Here is a 17775-nt window from a genome sequence, read left to right as displayed (position 1 = left end):
GCAGGGAGGCCAATACTGTTGCTGGTTCACCAGGCCTCTGTCGGGGAGAGGCCGTCATCAGGGCATGAGCGCCACACAGGTATGATGTCCTGGCCCCCCTCTATCCTCGGGGACCTTACCTCCACATGCTCTTCTCCGTGGCGAGCCATGGCCTCCTCCTCTGACAGCCCCACGCAGCCATACTCCAGCGGGGTGAAGACTGTGGTGGGCACCTGGAAAGCAGGTCTTAAGTGACCTATACCCTTGGGGACCCAAAACTGAAGATGCCTGCCATGGGACACAAGAACAGCAAGTGCAGGCTAGGTCCTTAGATGTGCTGGCTGGCGGCTCATAAGAAGGCGGGTGGACACCCTCATTTGTTCCTGGGCCACACCTTCAGAGCTAAAGCTCACATGCGTGCACACGTGGAGGCACATGTGCATGCACTCCCACAGATGTACGTGCACACACACCCCATGCCCCCGGAAAGAACTGCGGCCGTCTCCAGGCTGGACTTAGCATGCTAAAGGGCAGTGGGTACTCACGTTGCTGTAATCCATCACATCTAAGGACTGACCATACAGGCGCCGGGCCAAGAGTTTTCCTGCCATTATAGCCGTGGGTGTCAGCTCAGGCCGCCCCTGATGTAAGGAGGGAGCCTGGGGTCACTTTGGCATGTCTGAGGGAGTCTGTGCAGTACCCTCACCACCACCCATGCCTTCCTAGAGAAGCTTGCCCCTTTCAGAAACCTCCAAAGGCTGTTTGCCTCTGGGCCCCAGGGCTCCTGGGGGTTGGCTTGTTCTCTGGCTTGCTTCCCTCTGTTCTGCTCTAAGAACACACCTGTAGTTATGACCCCCTTCCCTGGAAAAGCAGGTAAGCTGCCCATGCACCCAGCTGTGCTACCCACACTCGTGCACAGCTTCTCTCCGAACTCCTTCTTCATGTTGGTGGCCTTGGAGAGCTGCCCTCATGACAAAGCTCAAAGGAGAGCCCGCTACTGTTCAACCATTCATGTTAACTGGGATTCAGGCTAAAATGGGCCCTGGAAGCATTTCGTGTGCTCCCGACAAGCAGCTTGGCTTGCATGTCACAGTCCATTACAGATCCCAAGTCAGAATGCTGTGCTGCTGGAGGCCCCTCCGTCCCAGGGTGTGTCCTGCCTGGGGAGCAGGAGGTGGCACAGCCCCCAGTGTTCCTGCACGCGTCAGCCTGGGACCGGCTGCCAATCACCTCTGTAGCAGCAGGAAATGCAGATGTTGTTTGACATTCCAGAAATGAATAGAGATCCACAGAGATAAACTTGTGAAAGCAGCCCGTGCATTCCACCGGGCCTGACTAACTGCGGAAACGTCCATGCGCACAGCACACAATATCGCACTAGACAATGGCCGCCCCACCCGCCTGCTGGACTCTTCCCCGCTGGATGCCAGACCACTGGGGTGTTAACTCTTTTGACTGCCCAGAATGACCTTTCCAACTGAGTAGATTTAATATTTCAGTAGATACTGCCTTTGTGTGCACTATGTATTTCTGGCAACACAATTTGAAATACTATGGTTTCTGCTATGTCGGCATGAGCCCTGTTGCACATGGATCTCACTCGGCTCCTGGGTGCACAGAAAGCACGGTCTAATACACAAGGCACTCTCCCAGGACCATGAGTGCTATCTTAGGGTGCAGCACACAGGATGAACACAGAAGGTGCCACCAGAGAATGCCATGTCCCAACCACCAGAGATCACACGAGCAACAACGCTGCCCAGTCATGTAGGCATGTGAAGCCACTCACTTCCGTCCACCCCAGCAGCCTGACTAGATGGTCAGAGATGACCTGGTTGTGAGGAGTGGCTGCAGCTCTTGACCGCATGCTCCAGCAAGCTGTCCCCGGGGTCCCACCTCCATCTGGTAGTCTGCTCCCCACGAACCATTTCATGAGTCTGGGTTCACAGGCAGCTTCAAGTGGCAGCCTCTTGGCTCACAAGTCAGCACTGGCCACAGCTAGTGGATGACCCTTCTGGTACCATGGGAACGCCAGGGGCCAAGTTGTCTTAGAAGGAGGGGTCTATATGGGGTCAGGTGTCTTCATGAAAGACTATGTCAGATGGGTAGGCTGGTCCTTCAGGAACAAAGGGAAGGCCCAGCCTTGCATGGCCTCCCGCCCTGGTCTCTGTGCCAAGCTCTCCAGAAGACCTGCCCATTGTGAGTTATGGAAGAGGCTGAAGTTGGGATGGTCCTGCAGCACTGGGGATAGCTGCCACCTATACCCCCTCAACTCTGGGATGTTCCACCCAGGGGCCCACTTGTAGATACTGGTTCCCCCACCCCCAAGCATTTCCCAAAGTGGGTTCTGGGGTATGCATGGGAAGGGTGGTGCCTACAGTCTCAGATGGGCACAAGTGTCCTCACTGAGCTCCCCTGGGTCCTGTAGCTGGCTCTGTTCCTCCCTCAGGTGTCCCTGGACTGCTGCACTAAGCATCTTCTGACATCTACCTGAAATGGTTCACTTATTTACTTGTCATCTATGACCCCAACCAGAATGTCACTTCTATGAGGGCTAGGACTTTTGTCTGTTCTTGCAGTGGCCACAGAACTCAGAAAAGTGGCTGTGCCAGAACACATCATGATGGGTTAATAGCATCCCCCACATGCGTGTCTGCCTGGAACCTCAGAATGGGACCTTGTTTGGAAATGAGGCTCTTTGCAAATATAAGTTAAGAATTGAGATCATTTAGGATTGGTCACTTAGGGTGGACCCAAAATCAATGAGAGGGTCCTAAGAAGAAAGAAACAACAGATACACACACACACACACACCCCACACACACACCACATACCACACACACACACACACACACACACGAAGATGGGCAGAAGGAGAACAGAGTGCTGTAGCTCCAAGTTGGGACTTCCCAGGGCCATCAGAAGATGGAAGGGATGAGGACTCGTCTTGCCCTACAGGCTTTGGGGAGAGCAGAGCCCTGCCCATACCTTGATTGCAGACTTTTGGCCTCCAGAATGTAAGAGAATACATTTTTGTTGATCTAAGCCACCCAGTTTGTGGTGATTTGTAATGGCAGCCACAGGAAACTAACACATCAATGGTGCTGGCAGGTCTGGCTGCCAAGAGGCCTGCTGGGGTCTGGGGTCCTGGAGCATCTAACTCTCAGGCTTGGCCAGGGCCCCGCCTGAGCCACCTTCCTTAGAACATGCTGCACATATGCAGGACAGGTCGACTACTCCTGAGGCTTTGGGAACATGGGGATCCCACAACAGACCAGCCACAGGCCATGAAGAAGGGAGGGGCGCTGACAAGATGTCTCCCAGGCTAGGGGTGGGGCTTCCACCAGAGACTCACAAGGGGAGCAGCAGGCAGGCGGTGAGCTGGGGCTGCGTCCATGTGCCCTGCCCCCATCTGACAGCCCAACTGGGGAGGGTACTGACCCACCCACAGTTCAGAGGGCAAACTGAGGTGAGGAGGTCAAGCCTGGTACTGTGGGGCCAGGACAGCCCCAAGGCTCTGTATTACCAGCCCATCTTTGGGGAAGTTGAGGCCCTGTGTGTGAACAGATGCCCCTCCCTCAGAGGTTCACAACAGGAATCTGCTTTCAGTTTTTAAAGCTTTCCTATCCCCTCTCCACAGAAAGGAGGAGCATTCGAGCAAGCAGAGGCTGATGCCCAATCCTTCCCAGAACTTGAGTCTAATGGCACCTGGGGTTTGGTCCAGAGTTTCTGGGAGCCTCATAGGCCCCTGAGGCCCAGTGGGGTGGGGGCATGGGGTGGTGAGGCCAGGTGGCAGGTGCAGGCTGTACCTCTGCTACGTCTCCGATGGCATAAATGTGGGGGACAGAGGTGGCTTCCTGAGCATCAACCAGAATCTTCTGACTGTTGGGGTTGGTGTTTATTCCAGCATTCTCCAAATTCAGACTTCTGGTTTCTGGAATTCGACCTGAAGGAAATAAAGAGCAAGGCTGAGAGACTTTCAGCAGTTCTGACTGAGACTCCTTGGTTTATTCAGAATACTTCTCAGAATGCCCATTTGGAATCGGTAAAACATGAAGCACAATAGTGTCGAGGGGCTCCTGGCCTCTGTGAGCCTCACACGCACACACACACACACACACACACACACATGCACATACACAGTGCACATATGCACATACCTCACCTTTATTTGCACAAAGAAGCAACGAGAAGATGAAGAAGGACTAGAAGAAACAGAAAGGAAGGAAACAGGGTAGAGAAAGCAGAGATGGAGACAAGACTTCTCTGAATATAGCCTGTGATATAATTTTGGTTTTTTAATCATATACACAGTTTATATATTCAAACAACAAAAAAAAAAAAATGGAAGAAAAGTCCCTGTAACTTGTAAACAACTTGAAACCAATGGGCCTAATTGGATAGGCAGTTGATAACCAAGCACATACAAAGATAATTTGCTCAAGAGACTATGGCAACACATATTTCCACTGTATGTCCTAAGAGGATTATATTCTAACAATAAATAAACCTGGAAACAGATCTGATGTGCCATTCAAAGTGGTTAAAACCCCATAACGTCAAATTTAAATGTGGAATTTACTCATTCCATTTTCTTTTTTTAAATACCAAGTTCCTATAGCTCTGACCACAGAAAAAGTCTAGAAGCAGCGACAACCCAAGAATGATGCATGCCCCAGCCCTGTATGGTGATCTCAACCCTTCCCTACTGCAGAGCCCAAGCTCCAGGGAGGTAGCCTACTTCCCTTATACACCTTATAGCATGGCACAGTATGAACAAAGGTCACTCTAGCCATGGTTGCAGAGACAACATGACAGGGCCACGCAGCCTCTGAAGGCATTGTGCCCTGAGGGGAAGACATGGAATATACACAACCCAGGTCTCTCCCAGAAGCCGTGGCTCCTGTCATATGCATGCATTTTCCAGTGAGGCTGAGGTCCACATGTGTCTCAGTCTTTGTGGAGCGTGTCTGTGGGCCCCAAGTGAGCTGAAAGCCTCCTGTGTCCCCATATGGCCCTTCCTGGGATAGGGCACCCTCCCTTCCACTCTCTGTGACCCCAGGGTTCCCCACCATCCCGCAGGGTGCTCTTCCCACAAGTTCATACTAGGGACAGGATGGTGCTTTGTGGTGGATTTATGCTTTTCCATCCTGCCACCAGACTGTGTTTGCATGAATAGGCTATGGCCTCCTGTCCCCAGAGTCTGGCAGCAGGATGTCCCCCAGAGCAGGCGGCGAGAATGCACAAACTTATGTCCTGCTCAGGGTCTCGGGGCAGGTCCCACCAACCCTCTCTGGCAGCCAGCACAGGTGCTGAGTGAGTGGGGCTAGAGGCCAGGCCTTGGATGCTACAAGCCTCAGCTCCTCTTCTAGTGTGCCTGTGATGACTGCCCAGCGTACATCCCCAGCTTTGAGACCTCTAGAGCTGAGCACGGAGATGGGCAGCAAGGCGGAGCCCAAACCACACATCATCCCTGTCCTCAAGTGCAGTCATTTTGGCTAATCCTAACGAGCAAGTCTTGGGTGCAAAGGCCAGTGGGGCAGGGGACGGTGGCACAGCAGCCTCCCTGCCAGCCTTCATATGCTTACAGCCCTGGGCCTTGTCACAGCCAAGCTGCCAGCAGAGCCCCCTTTCTCCCCTAACTCAGACAAGGTGGCCTTGCTAAGCCAGGAGGTAGCAAATGCAGCTCTTCCCGCCAGGCTCTAGGAGGACAGCGGCGGCCCCCTGGAGCTCCCTGAGGCTCAGCGTTTCTCCCGAAGGCAATGATAAACAGTTTCAGAGGTACAATTCCCACCGCTTGTGGTGGCTCAGACACACGAGAGGTCGGGTAGTGGGTGGTGCCAATCTGAACATCTGGAAGACCAAGTTCTGTGAAAGGGAAACCTTAAGTCTCCAGCTGCTCTCCCAGAGTGGGAAGTCAAAACACACAAACTCAACTAAGCCGTGCTTCTCAAGTTCATGGGGAGCCGGCTCCAGCTTCTTCATTCTGCTTGGCCACAGGAATCAGGTGCTAGGCGGGCTGACACCCATTACCCAGCATACCAGACACAGGCGACGTGACGCAAGGCCCTAGAGGTCCCTGATGGCATCCATACCGGCACTAGTCATGTGAATGGAGACCGGTGAGCATGTAGAGCGCAACATGCCATGCTGGCCAGTGTCCTGTCCTGCATAAGGCAGCGTGGGGGCCCAGGCCTGACTCCCGAGTAGGGGATCCGGCTGGCATCTGGGAGCTCTTGTGCATCTAGGACTGGAATGTGCTGTGCCTCAGTGAGGAAGGAGTTGGGCCCAGTGGGGAGGCCTGGTGGGGGTCTGCTGGATGGGCTGAGGGGCTCTGCAGGTAGGGGACTCATAGCTCAGCTCTCAGGCTCCTCCCCAGACCTTCAGTTGTGGGGAACAGGGCATACAGAGCTTACCAGGCCCATGACCTCTAGGTGATGGCTCCAGGCTGAGGCTGGAGCATGTGAGGGCAAAGCTGGCTGCCTGCAGACCACCCTGCTCTAAGGCTAGCCATGCTGCACTCCTGCCTGGCCGGTCATGGGAGGTCAGGAATGTTTCCTCCTGTGCCTTATGGTAACCATGGTAACCACACACCTCCCAGATGCCAGCCTAATCACATCCAAGATCTCAAGAATATAAAGATAAATTTAAAAGGAGTGACAAGAGTGGAGTAGACAGAAGGAATATGCCCAACTTGTGGGAGGCACTCCACTGATGCTTCTGGGAATGAACAGTGAAGGAAGAGAGTGGTTGCACCAAACAGAAATGGCCCTAAAAGGGCAGCCGCTGGCACATTGGGTTTTGGAAGCTGTGCTGACTGGGCCTGTGTGGGGTGAGACCTGGGGTTGGCAGGGGGCCCAGCTCCACCCAGGCACCCCATTCTGTGGGCCATGCCCCTGAGCTATGTGGTAGGCCCTGTCAGCCTCATGGGGCCACAGCCAGGACATGGGCCTCACTGAGCAAACAATGTGGACAAGGGTCATGGAGGAGGGAGGGACATCCCACATGACCTTCTGAAGTTCTGTTCCCTTGTGCTCAGAGCCATCATGTCTCCCCAAAGGGGGTAGGGGCCCAGTCAGATGGTGTGCGGACCCCACATAGCTCAGGCCTGGAGCCCTCAAGGAAGTCAGAGGTGCTGGGGTAGGGACCCAGTGGCCAGCCATGCAAGCAGGGCAGCACTGGCCCCATGGACAATGCCCAGTCCAGGTCAGACTTAAATGACCAGAAGCCAGACTCAGGCACTGTGCAAAGTCTTCTCCCTGACCATTTCCCTCTTATGCAAAAATAAAGGTAGCACTCCTCAGGCGATCTGGGGAGAGAAGGGAGCCCCCACGGCATCCCCCCATCTGTATCACCCTGTGTGTCATGCATGGTGCTTTCCCCCCCGCCCCCAGGAGGCCATGTGTTCTATGACCAATGGGATCCCTTGCTCCCTGGGGCCTCAGCTCTTTGGCACCTGGCTCGGGTTTGCCGAGCACTGCTGAGTGGCTCCCCTGGATTGACTCCCACATCTCTGCTCCCTGGACACCACTGGGATGGAGACGGCGGTCTGTCCAAACGTTGGTTTAGTTCCTTGGGACAGGTCCTTAGAGGAAGGCTGACCAGCCAGGTGGGGCCTCCTCGGAGCAGGGCAGGGAGCTGTGCCTGGACAGATGGCTCCTTCTTGGGCTTGCTCCTTCACTCCCACTGCTGTTTTAACTTTCGCTTCTTTGATTACCAGTACATTTACCAGTAAAGTTAAGTACTTTTGGCCACGTATTTACTAGCTGTATTTCCTTTTGTGAACTGCCAGTTCCTTGCCTTTTTTCCATTCATTTATACATATCTCCATAACTTCATTGCCTTGTAAGAGTTTCTCATGTGATACACGAATGCCACTGCATCATATTTACCACAATCAGGGCATTAAGATTCCAGATGCAAACATGTTCTCATTTCCTCCTCAGAGGCAATGTGCGAATAAATATGTGGATGGGCCCTTGAAGCTGCCTCCTTCACCAGGCCCAGCTTTGCCCACTGGCCTGAGTCCCTCTAGGGTACCACGTGAGCCCTGGTGTCACCAAGGTAAGATAGTGCCTCCCTCCCTGTGCCCAGCATCCAGGGCACCCCAGGGTGCTGAAGTGGTGGAAGAAGCTGCATTCAGCCTAGAGCTCTCAGTGCAGCTGGACCAGGCCAGCCCTCCCCTCATTGCACTGGAGTCCGACCAGCTGCTGCTGCTGGCCCGGGGGAGGCAGCGAGGCCACGATGCTCACCCAGCCAGCTGGAGAAGGCCGGAGAAGGCTGAAGGTCGAAAACCCCCCAGACGGCGCCTGTTGGTCATTACTACCTGCTCAGCTGGGCACAGGGATGCAGACAACCGGACACATGCGGTTTCATGCGTGTCTTTCACCCCGTTATGGGAAAACGGGCATTCCCTCCAATTTCACGCCTGCCTGGAGCACACGTTCCGACGAGTGAAGGGCAATCCGTGTAATGAGGTAAGATTTAAGTGGCAGCAGGAGTATGACAGCGCGAATGAGGGGCTCTGATCAGACAGGCGCAGCCAGCGTGTAAAGGAAGCAGCCTGAAGCTCAGTGCCAAGAGGATGGGGGACCAGCAGCTTCACACGGGCTCATGGAGAACCAACCCTCCTGGGGGGCACATATGTGGCCCCCACAGCCAGCCACCCCCATGGGCTGGGCCTGCGCAGCACCCTGGACCAGACACAGAATGCGGAACTCACACCTTTGGCACCTCTAGTCAGATCCCTTGAAACCTACCTTTTAAAAATTTATTATGTCTCTTGTCATCTTTGAGATTTTAGGGAAAAGGATAATGATGGCAAAGAGCTCCTTTTATTTTCTGGAATAGCCCTTTTTACATGAGCCCCAGAACCCTAGCCACAACCTAAAGCACCCCAAGGGCAGGGCAGAGCATCGATCCTGCTGGTCTGGGGCCCAGGCAGGGCTCAATGTTTGCTGAATGAAATTAGTGAGCCTTTGTACGACCTGAGGACCTTATCATGACTTGAGGCTAGTGGCTCACTATGACCACTGAGCACCTGCCACTCCCCCCTGGCCATCCTGATGACACCTGTCACCAACCCCCCTACATGTGGGTTTTTCCTTTTCAAGCTTGCATGCAGCACTGACAGCATATAAAATAAGCTCACATGGGCCCCTAAACCAGTCAGCCCTAGAACTTGGTGGAGCGTCCAGCTCAGGTTCAGCTGCAGCCTAGTCCACTGGAACCCCCAGGAAGGAACATGTTCCCTGGCAGGTGGTAACTATTGCTGTAACAATTACAAATGTCAATATAACCTTCCTGCTGGTTGTTCCCAGTAGCACTTAGATTTAGATAGTGCACATTAATGCATATAAACGATGTTCACTTATGTTTAGAAATATTTTCACCAGGGCTTTCTTTTCTTTTTTCTTTTTTTAAAGAAATTGGTTTCCACCAAGTTCTAACCATAAATATTGAATTTGACTTGGTAAAAAGACTCTGCTCGATGACCATGAGCATGAAAGTAGGCCAGCCTGGGTCTGATGGCTGTGGAAGTTGGGGTGACCCTGGACGCACGGAGGAGCCAGCTCGCAAGCCTGGCATAGCTCTTGGCCCCTGGCTGTGCAGGGCATCCCACACAGAGGGCAGGGGGACAGTCTGTGAGCCAGAGCAGAGATAAATGACAGTCACTGACCATATGGTGCACCGTCTGGGGCCACATGGTGTGGTGGGGAAGCCTGTGGCCTCAGGCCCAGGAAGAGCTCCATGACTGTCTTCTCCTCCAAGAAAACAAACCACATACACAAGCAGATTGGGTTCTCTCTTCATGTTGCTAATTAAACTTGACGTTTACACTAAAATAAAAAGGTGTTAGAGTATCAGAGGCTCACAAGCAGAGCAATGCTTCCCTTAAGGCCTTGAGAGCAAAGAAGGGTGGGCTCATCACAGGTAGTTAGGCCCATCACAGACAGGCCACTACGGAGTACCACTGGGAAGAACATGGCCACATGCAGTTTCCTACAGCCACAGCAGGATGCAGGTCACCCCCAAAGAACAGGCCTGCTGGCCTTGGATTGGGCTTCTCTCAACAAGGTTGCACCTGTGTTCAGCCTGCCAGCCCCTCTCCAACATCCAAGTGCCAGCCATGGAGAGCCTGGGCCCCACTCACAGCTTTCAGGAGGCACTGGGGCCTGGACTGTCCCATCCATCTTGCTGGACTCAGAGCACTCCCACCCATGAATTCCTAGAGTCTGCGGGAGAGGGGTGGGGGCGCTTGCTTCTGTTTTGCCTCCAGCTCCCAGTGCTGCCCCTCAGCCCTAAGGGGTGGGGGTGGGGGTGGGGTGGATAGCCCAGAGGACTTGAATGGGGCATATCTGTGGCACGAGAGAGCCATCGGCTGAGGTTGAATGTGACTAACTAAGCAAATGACCTCATGTAAACCAGAGCAAGCAGTTCCCAGGGTAGAGAGGGGAGCCCCAGGCTGCAGCCCCTCCTGGGCAAATGCATTCCACTCCCTGGACACTACAGGCCCCCAGTGTTGTCTCCACGGACGCCACCACCTCCCTGGCCGTGGTCTATGTACACATTCTGTTCAGGTGGACTGTACATGAAGTGGGGTCCTCAGTATGGTGGTTGGATTAGAAGTGGGAAAGCCAGGCCCGCAGTGCCTGCTGGCTCCCTTTATGCCATTTTAGAGGCTCAGAAGTCATCCTTAGGCTTTACACACAGGTGGATGACACCAGCTCTCCTGCTAAGACAAAGTCCGAAGAAGAAGAAATGGCTGATTCCTAACAGATCAACTGGGCTCCTGAGGCAGGGCCAGGACAGCCCTTCCTGGCACTCCAGACAGTGGGAACACCAGCTGTCTGGGCTTTCTGATCACGCGCAGGACTCCTGTGGTTCAGGAAAGGATGCGCCAGAGTCTCTACCTTTCCCTCAAGGGAAGGATAGAAAGCCTTCTGAGATGCTGAGGGGTACGCAACAGCTTTAACTGCTGGTTCTCCTAAGCTTCACTCCAGAGGCCCCCTGCCCATCCTCTGAAGCAAAGTCTAAGCTAAGCTAAGGATGAGCTCCAGCTCAGAGGTGTTTACACACCCAGGTGTCCACTCGGATGCCCTGTCCTGCTCCTGCTCCCCCAGACAGCTGAGGATTCAGGCCACAACTGGTTAACTGCACAGGGTGAATTCGAGCCCGCGGCACAGCGCAGGCTGACTGTCTTCACTCAGCACCGTAATCGGCACATCTGCAGACAGGAAATCCTCCTTGCTGCGAGTTCCCAGTCTATTATCTGAGACACCTGGTGTGGGTGGGTGATTCAGAGACAAACAATGAGCTGGCCCCCTGCACAGCAATTAACTGCTTTAACTGCTAATGTATTTAATCCACCACGTGGAGATCAAGGCTGGGCTGAGGAAGAGGCTTGGAGTCCTCTTTGGCTTGTAGACTGCAGGGCCCACTTCTCCATCCCTATGGATGCTGTCCTCACCAGCCGCGACCAAGGCACCAGGCACTAGGGCAGCTGAACGCAACGGAAGCTCGTCCCAGCCCTCAGTGTGTCCACAGGGCACGAGGGGCATCCTTCTCTCCTGCCTTTACCCAGCTTGTGTGCACACAGCGCTTGCTGCTAAGGCAGAACTATGGTCCAGGAGCCATTTGTGGTACCAGCCCTTCAGCCCCCAGGGTGTTTTATTTTAACGTCCTGGATTGGATCATCTTTTATTGTAAGCAGAAATAATGCTTGGATAAAGGCTTATGGGGTAAACCAGCAGAAAACATTCCCAGTTGTTAAACTGGGAAGTGGCTCCTGATTGTTTACAAAACCTGGCCCGGGAGCGAGCAGCAAAGTCAGCACATGCCCGTACAGCCCCAGAAGGCGTGCCAGAAACCGCCGCCACCACAGCGCCGCTTCGGGAAGCAAGGTCAAAGGCCAAGGACTGTGAAAAGCTTCCACCCCCAGCATCAATCACGTTGGGCAGACTGTCTGGGGGATGCTCTTTTTGAAAATACAAAAAATAAAATGGACTCCTGGTGGGGGAGAGTAGGTTTGTGCGCCAGGGGCCCTGCTTGTTGCCCACCAGGGACCCTCCAAGCTTGGAGGAACTTGCAGCCTTCTGAGGGCATGGCCCCTTGCCCTCTGAGCTGCTGCCGTCAGTGTGGGCTTTGCTGATGGCATATGGGCACAGGCCTTTGCTTCTGTCCAAAGGTGAGAGAAGGGACATATTTTGGGGGGGGGGGGGAGGCCAAAAGCATTATCAGGGGAAAAACTTGCCACCTCACCTTTTAGAATGGAGTTTAAGATAAATGTCAATTTAGGGGCGCCTGGCTGGCTCAGTTGGTTAAGCGCCCAACTCTTGGTATCTGCTCAGGTCATGATCTCACATTTCTAGGAGATTGAGCCCTGCATCAGGCTCCATGCTGACAGCACAAAGCCTGCATGGGATTCTCTTTCTCTCTCTCTCAAAATAAGTAAATAAACTTAAAAAAAAGATAAATATCAATTTACACTTCTGGATCTGAATAGTTATATAACCTTTCACAGTGTTCAACAAAATAAACCTAAGTGGGTTTTACTTAGTAAAAGTAAATTTAGTTTTATGATTTGAACAAGAATATTTCCTGTGGCCATTTGCTAAATTTTGGACAAGAGGCACTAAATTTACTACAAGGCATTTTCTTGCTCCTTAAATCTGCTCGTGTTGACCACACACAAGCGAAGGGTTCTGACTCCTCCAGAGTTTATCTTATTGTCTGATTCCAAGTGTTCTGAGAACTCAGAAAACCAGAGAGGCTTCTCAGATGTACATTGCTGTGTGGTGCAGCCCTGTTCCTCCCGGCGGCTCACTGCAGGGGATGTGGGAACCAGGCCGACCATGTCTTGACAAACGCTGATGGGACAGCCCCTCGGAGTCCTCAGTAAACATTCAATTAACTGACATGGAAGCAGATGATGAGACAGATAGCTACTCAGGTTCTGAGCTCATAGCGGAGGGAGAGCTGACCAGGCCCAGTGCAGAGAGACCCTGAAAACTAAAGACCTCGAGAAAGGAAGACCTCAATTGTTTTTTTCACATGCAAGTTGACAGAAGGCTTAGGAAAACGAGATTCCAACCCTAGAAGACAGGTATCAGGTGGGCACGATGTCCAAGCAGGTGTACTGCACCCAGTGCCACACGCCCTCACTAACGAGAACCTGTCAGCCCTCAGCGACCACAGCCCACTCACAGCACCACCGTGCCCCAGTCACAAGCAGGTTCATGGTGGGCACAATGGCTGAGTTCTCTGTTCTTCCTGCCTGGCTCCCGGCCAGGGTGCCTGTCCTCAAAGTGCACGTCCCTCCCTCAGACTAGCCCAGGCCCAGGCCCTGGGCCCGTATCAACCCCGCTGCATCCCCACTCTCCATCCTGCCCCTCAGGGGTGGCTTTGGGATGCAGGAGGATTCAGCCTGGGAAGGAGTCTGTCTGGCCATGTCACCAATGGTCTAATTTTGCCCAGCCATGCTTGCTCAGCCTTTACCCCCACAAAAAGCTGGACCCATGCCTCTCAGAGAATAGGAGAATGAGAATATAACCACTTGTGGGTGAGGTGGCAGCCAGCCCATGCAAGGCGGAGAAAGGCCCAAGGCCTCTGCCCTATCACTGATGCCATCTTTGGAAATCTGCAAAGTATGACATCCACAAAGACCAGTAAGACCCCTACTCCTGAGGAGCTCAAAGCAACCCACAGGGAGGTAATGCAAGCAATCCCACGGGCTATTATCATGGCCCAAGAGGTGGGCTGCAATGACTGGCCCACCTGAAAGCCAGCAGAACGAGGGGAGCCCTGGAGGCAGCAGGAAGGGGAGGTGGCGCTGCTGGTCTCCATGTACGGCTCACTTCTGTATGTGCACATGTGGCTCAGTGCACCCTTACCTATGGCCCACAGGACAGTGCTGAAGGTGCCCGTGTTCTCCTTGCCAGAGGTGAGGTCCTCCCAGGTGACCTGGAGCTGGCCATCTGGAAGTTTCTGCACTCTTGACGGGGTACAGTGCTTCAGGAACCTGGTGCCTTGAGAGGCCATGTACGCTGTGACCAAGGAAGACATTTGCTGCAAAGCACAAGAAAACATGCTGTGAGGACCAGGTAGCAGTGAGAATGTCCACTACTGAGGACTGTAGGAAGAAAGGACTTGGTCTCCTGCCTGCTTGAAAAGGCCCTAGAAGAGCCCAATAAAGGTTCCTCCAAAGGAGAAGGTGCAGTGCCCCTCCTCACACAGAGGAACTGAGGAACTGAGGGCTGAGCCGGGAGCGCATCTGACGCTCCCTGGTTCCAAATCCAAGGGCCTGAGGCCCTTTGGTTAGGATGCACTTGACCTTTAGACTCCTTTCTAGATGCTAAGTCTTTACTAAAAGCAATGACAGAGAAGCACCCCCTTCTCCTGGGGGCTCTGGCCTGCCTAAACCAGATCGCACTTGGCTCTAGACTCGCCACCCCTCTGCCCCTGCCAAATGCTGTCACCTCCTCTACCATTGGGGGAATTGGGACACTAGGTGGGCACCTCTACTCCCCACTAAGAGGTACAAGGTAGCAGGTATGGTGGGGCCATGGGGCTGGCTGGGGTGTCTGCAGAGAGGGCTCCCTCCTCCCAGCCCAGAAGGCTCTGCACCGACTGGCTGCAGATGGGGGCCTGGTTCCTGGTGCCACTGTGGGGGCTTGTGCAGGCCAGAGCTCCAGTCAGACACAGCTTTTTCTTTTAGGAAAAATAAAAGCCACTGTTTAAATCCTCTGGTGTCTGTTCATTTAGAGACACACACGATGAAGAGGCCCGCCTGTTCAGGATTGTCACACCAGTCACAAGGAGTGTAGGCTGTTGATCCCTCTAGATGCCTGACAAGCCTGAAGTCTCTGTCACAGTCTGAGGGAGAACTACTGAGTCAAATTGAGCCACATGGCAAGACCACTGGCCCTAGGCCTGCTACCAGGCCTTCACATCCTTCTCTGAGGCAGAGCAGGGCCTGGGTCACCTGGCCTCACCACTGTGTCCCAGGGCATCCCTTCTCATCATTCTCCAGCTTCTGCCCAGGCTCAGTGCTAAGGCCAGTCCTTTGAGTGGTCCTCATCCCTACATGCCCCTTGTCAGCATCTGCATCCTGCAGTGCGGCCTCCTGTGGCTCCTGTTTGCTGCCCGGCACACTCTACCCATAGCCCAAGACACAGAGACCTTCCCTGGATGCTGCAGCCCTGTTGCAGGTGCTCAGTGCAGAGGCACTGAGTGAAGTAAAATAGAGTGGCTGGCACAGGACAGAGGGACAGGTCTCTGTGTCTGCTGGGGGGGGGGGGGGGCTGGAGACTGGACACGGCAGGCTCACTGCTTCCCTCTGTGAGAACTCGCCAACCCTGAGAGCCCAGAGTGCAGATGGACGGGGGTCTGTCTTCTTCTCAGGGACATGGGGGAAGGACATATGACATCTTGGCAGTGACAGCCCCAGACTTGGGTTTTAATGGATGACTTTCCCTTGAAGAGTTTTTAGTTAAACACACACACACACACCAAACCATGTGCTTCTAACACGGATGCATCTGTAGTCAGTGCTGGTATCTGCGTCTCACCATTAGCAAGGGTGTCTATGCCCCAGATCTGGATCAGGACAACCTGCACTCTTTAGACCCCGCAGGGTGGCCCTCTGAGCTCCTGCCTGGCAGCTCAGGAGTGGCCGACTGACAGGAAGACTGCGTGCGGTGTTGGCCCTGCACAGTGGACAGGACATCAAACTGGTAGGCCCTGAAAGACTGTGTGGATGCTCCAAGTGCTCGGGGTGGACCACTGGCCAGGAAAACCACCAAACACTCATCCTGACTCATGAGTTACATTTTTTTAGTCTATGGTGGGTGACTGGGAATGCTGCCAGGGGCTTTCATCTCCTGAGGTGGTCACCCAGGACCTCACCAGTCTAGCAACTGCTTCCCCACCTAGTATTGACCCTGGGGAGGCAGCACCGCATTTAGACACCAGAAGGGCTCAGCAAGGGAGACAGAGGACAGTGCTTCAGCCAACACTCGCCTTCTCATTAATGGAGAGATGGGAAGGGGTGACTCAACCTCGCAGTCTGTGAGGCTGGCCTGGGGTGCCCTTAGGTCCAGTGGGAGGCTGCAACATGTTCTATGTGCCTGTTCCATGTGCCTGTTCCATGTTCCTTTCCACACTTGGGTGGGTGTTTTATATTTCAGGGACAATCTCCTTCTTCAACTCAAGGGCCAGTTTCTAAAGACTGAGACCTCATTTCTAGCCCATACCTGCACATGTCTGGGCTGGGGCAGCTGGCTGAGGATATGCAGTCCCCTGGGGAGAGCACAAGGTGGGAGTGGGGGCACACAGAGCCATACCTGGTCAAAGCCCCGGAGGGGGATGCTTCTCATCATGACAGTGGTGTCCAGTCCGAGCCCAGTGAGGAAGCCAGCACACTCTAGGGCCACATCTGCCAGAGGCTGAGGAATGCTAATGGATCATGACATCAGGAGCCAAGTGGAGAGACCCCAGTGCCATGGCCAGCCACCCACTCCCCCACCAATCCCCAGTCAGCCTGAAGGAGCCACAAAGACCCCCTCCCATACCCCCATCCCACAAATGCACACCCAAGGTGAGGTGGGGCCTCTGGAGGTGCAGTGACAGCACTGTGGGCACCCTCCAGCACCCAGTGCCCTGGCAGCTTCTGCCTCCATGGGGCATTTGTGCAGGCTCCCTGGAGTTTAATCTCAGCCTTTAGGGACAGGCTCCCCCTCCAAGGGGTCTGAGTAGTGACAGCAAGGAAGAGTTTCCTACATGAAAGACACGAAACAGCCGCTTTCGACCTGTATTCCCAGCTAGCAGCCCCAGCTTTCATCTTCCATCAGATAGCCCCTCTCCTGACCTCAGATCCTCCCATGGCTCCTCTCTTGACCCTCTCTGGTTTTACTGCTCCCTCTGAAGGAACGGGCCTGGCTGGGGCTTTTCTCAAGGGAGCACCACCTGCCTCACGGCTGTGTCCAGCTGCCCCAACTGGCTCAGCCGTCTCAGTGTGTGGCTCAGGAAATGTCTCCAGGAAGCCCTAGCCTCAAAGGTCAGGCTCAAATTGTCCCCTGAGTACAGGTCATCTGCCCTGAGTGGCCCTATAAGAGCCGGGATCCAGGCGGCAGAGTGTAGGCTTTGGCGTAAGGGAGAGCAGTGCGGGAGGGGCCGTAGGGAGTGTGAGCATAGCCGGTTGTCACCTGCACACCAGCAAAGGATACAGCTGGCTCCGACCACCAACCTGTTAGAGGAACGGACACACAGAGAAAGAATGTTGAGTCCCGCACATGGCCCACCATGACACATGAGCAGCTGTCTGAGTGGGGCGCCCGCAGTGGGGATGGGGCCCTCAGCTTTCGTGCAAGGGGCCTGGTCAGCTGATGTGTCACTGCTGATGAGTCAGCTGAGGCTAACTGTTCAAACAGGTTGTCCCAAGGTACAAAACCCACTTCCCAGAGGCTCCGACTGTGAAATAAAGGACAAACACTATGTCACTAAATCGGGAAATTGCCTGGTGGTGAAGGATGTGAGTGGTCAGTGACAAAACAGCACATCCTGTGCAAGGTCCTGGGAGTGGGATCAACACAGAGTCTGTGGACATGGTAAGAAAAATCTCATTAGAAGTGGAATGGTTTTCCTTCTGTCCTAATGTAAATTCTGCCATGGGGTCCCTCTGGACCTCCTGTGGCCAGGATGGAAATGGAGATGCTTTGCAGGACAGGGAGGACACCAGACAGTGGGGAAGCTTCTGGGAAAGCATCAGTTATAGTCAGAACATTCTTGGACCATGGA

General features: G+C 54.0%; 1 protein-coding gene across 8 annotated transcripts in view; it reads right to left on the bottom strand.

The window, feature by feature from the left end:
- The window catches only part of TXNRD2 (thioredoxin reductase 2), a 51561-nt gene that overhangs the window by 5185 nt on the left and 28601 nt on the right, over positions 1-17775 (bottom strand). For 7 of the 8 annotated variants that reach the window (XM_047826949.1, XM_047826955.1, XM_047826956.1 and 4 more), the window contains exons 9-14: positions 17205-17224; positions 16323-16414; positions 13872-14046; positions 3789-3925; positions 525-620; positions 120-212 (exon numbers count right to left, since the gene is read on the bottom strand). In XM_047826949.1, the coding sequence (XP_047682905.1) occupies positions 120-212; positions 525-620; positions 3789-3925; positions 13872-14046; positions 16323-16414; positions 17205-17224 (613 nt within the window). The remainder of the gene's footprint in view (positions 1-119; positions 213-524; positions 621-3788; positions 3926-13871; positions 14047-16322; positions 16415-17204; positions 17225-17775) is intronic. The other variant, XM_047826951.1, reaches the window with a different exon arrangement.

Source organism: Prionailurus viverrinus, chromosome D3 (assembly GCF_022837055.1).
Source record: "Prionailurus viverrinus isolate Anna chromosome D3, UM_Priviv_1.0, whole genome shotgun sequence".
NCBI classification, from domain to species: domain Eukaryota; kingdom Metazoa; phylum Chordata; class Mammalia; order Carnivora; family Felidae; genus Prionailurus; species Prionailurus viverrinus.
The sequence above is the reverse complement of the archived record's forward strand: the minus strand, read 5'-3'. Positions and strand labels throughout refer to the sequence as shown.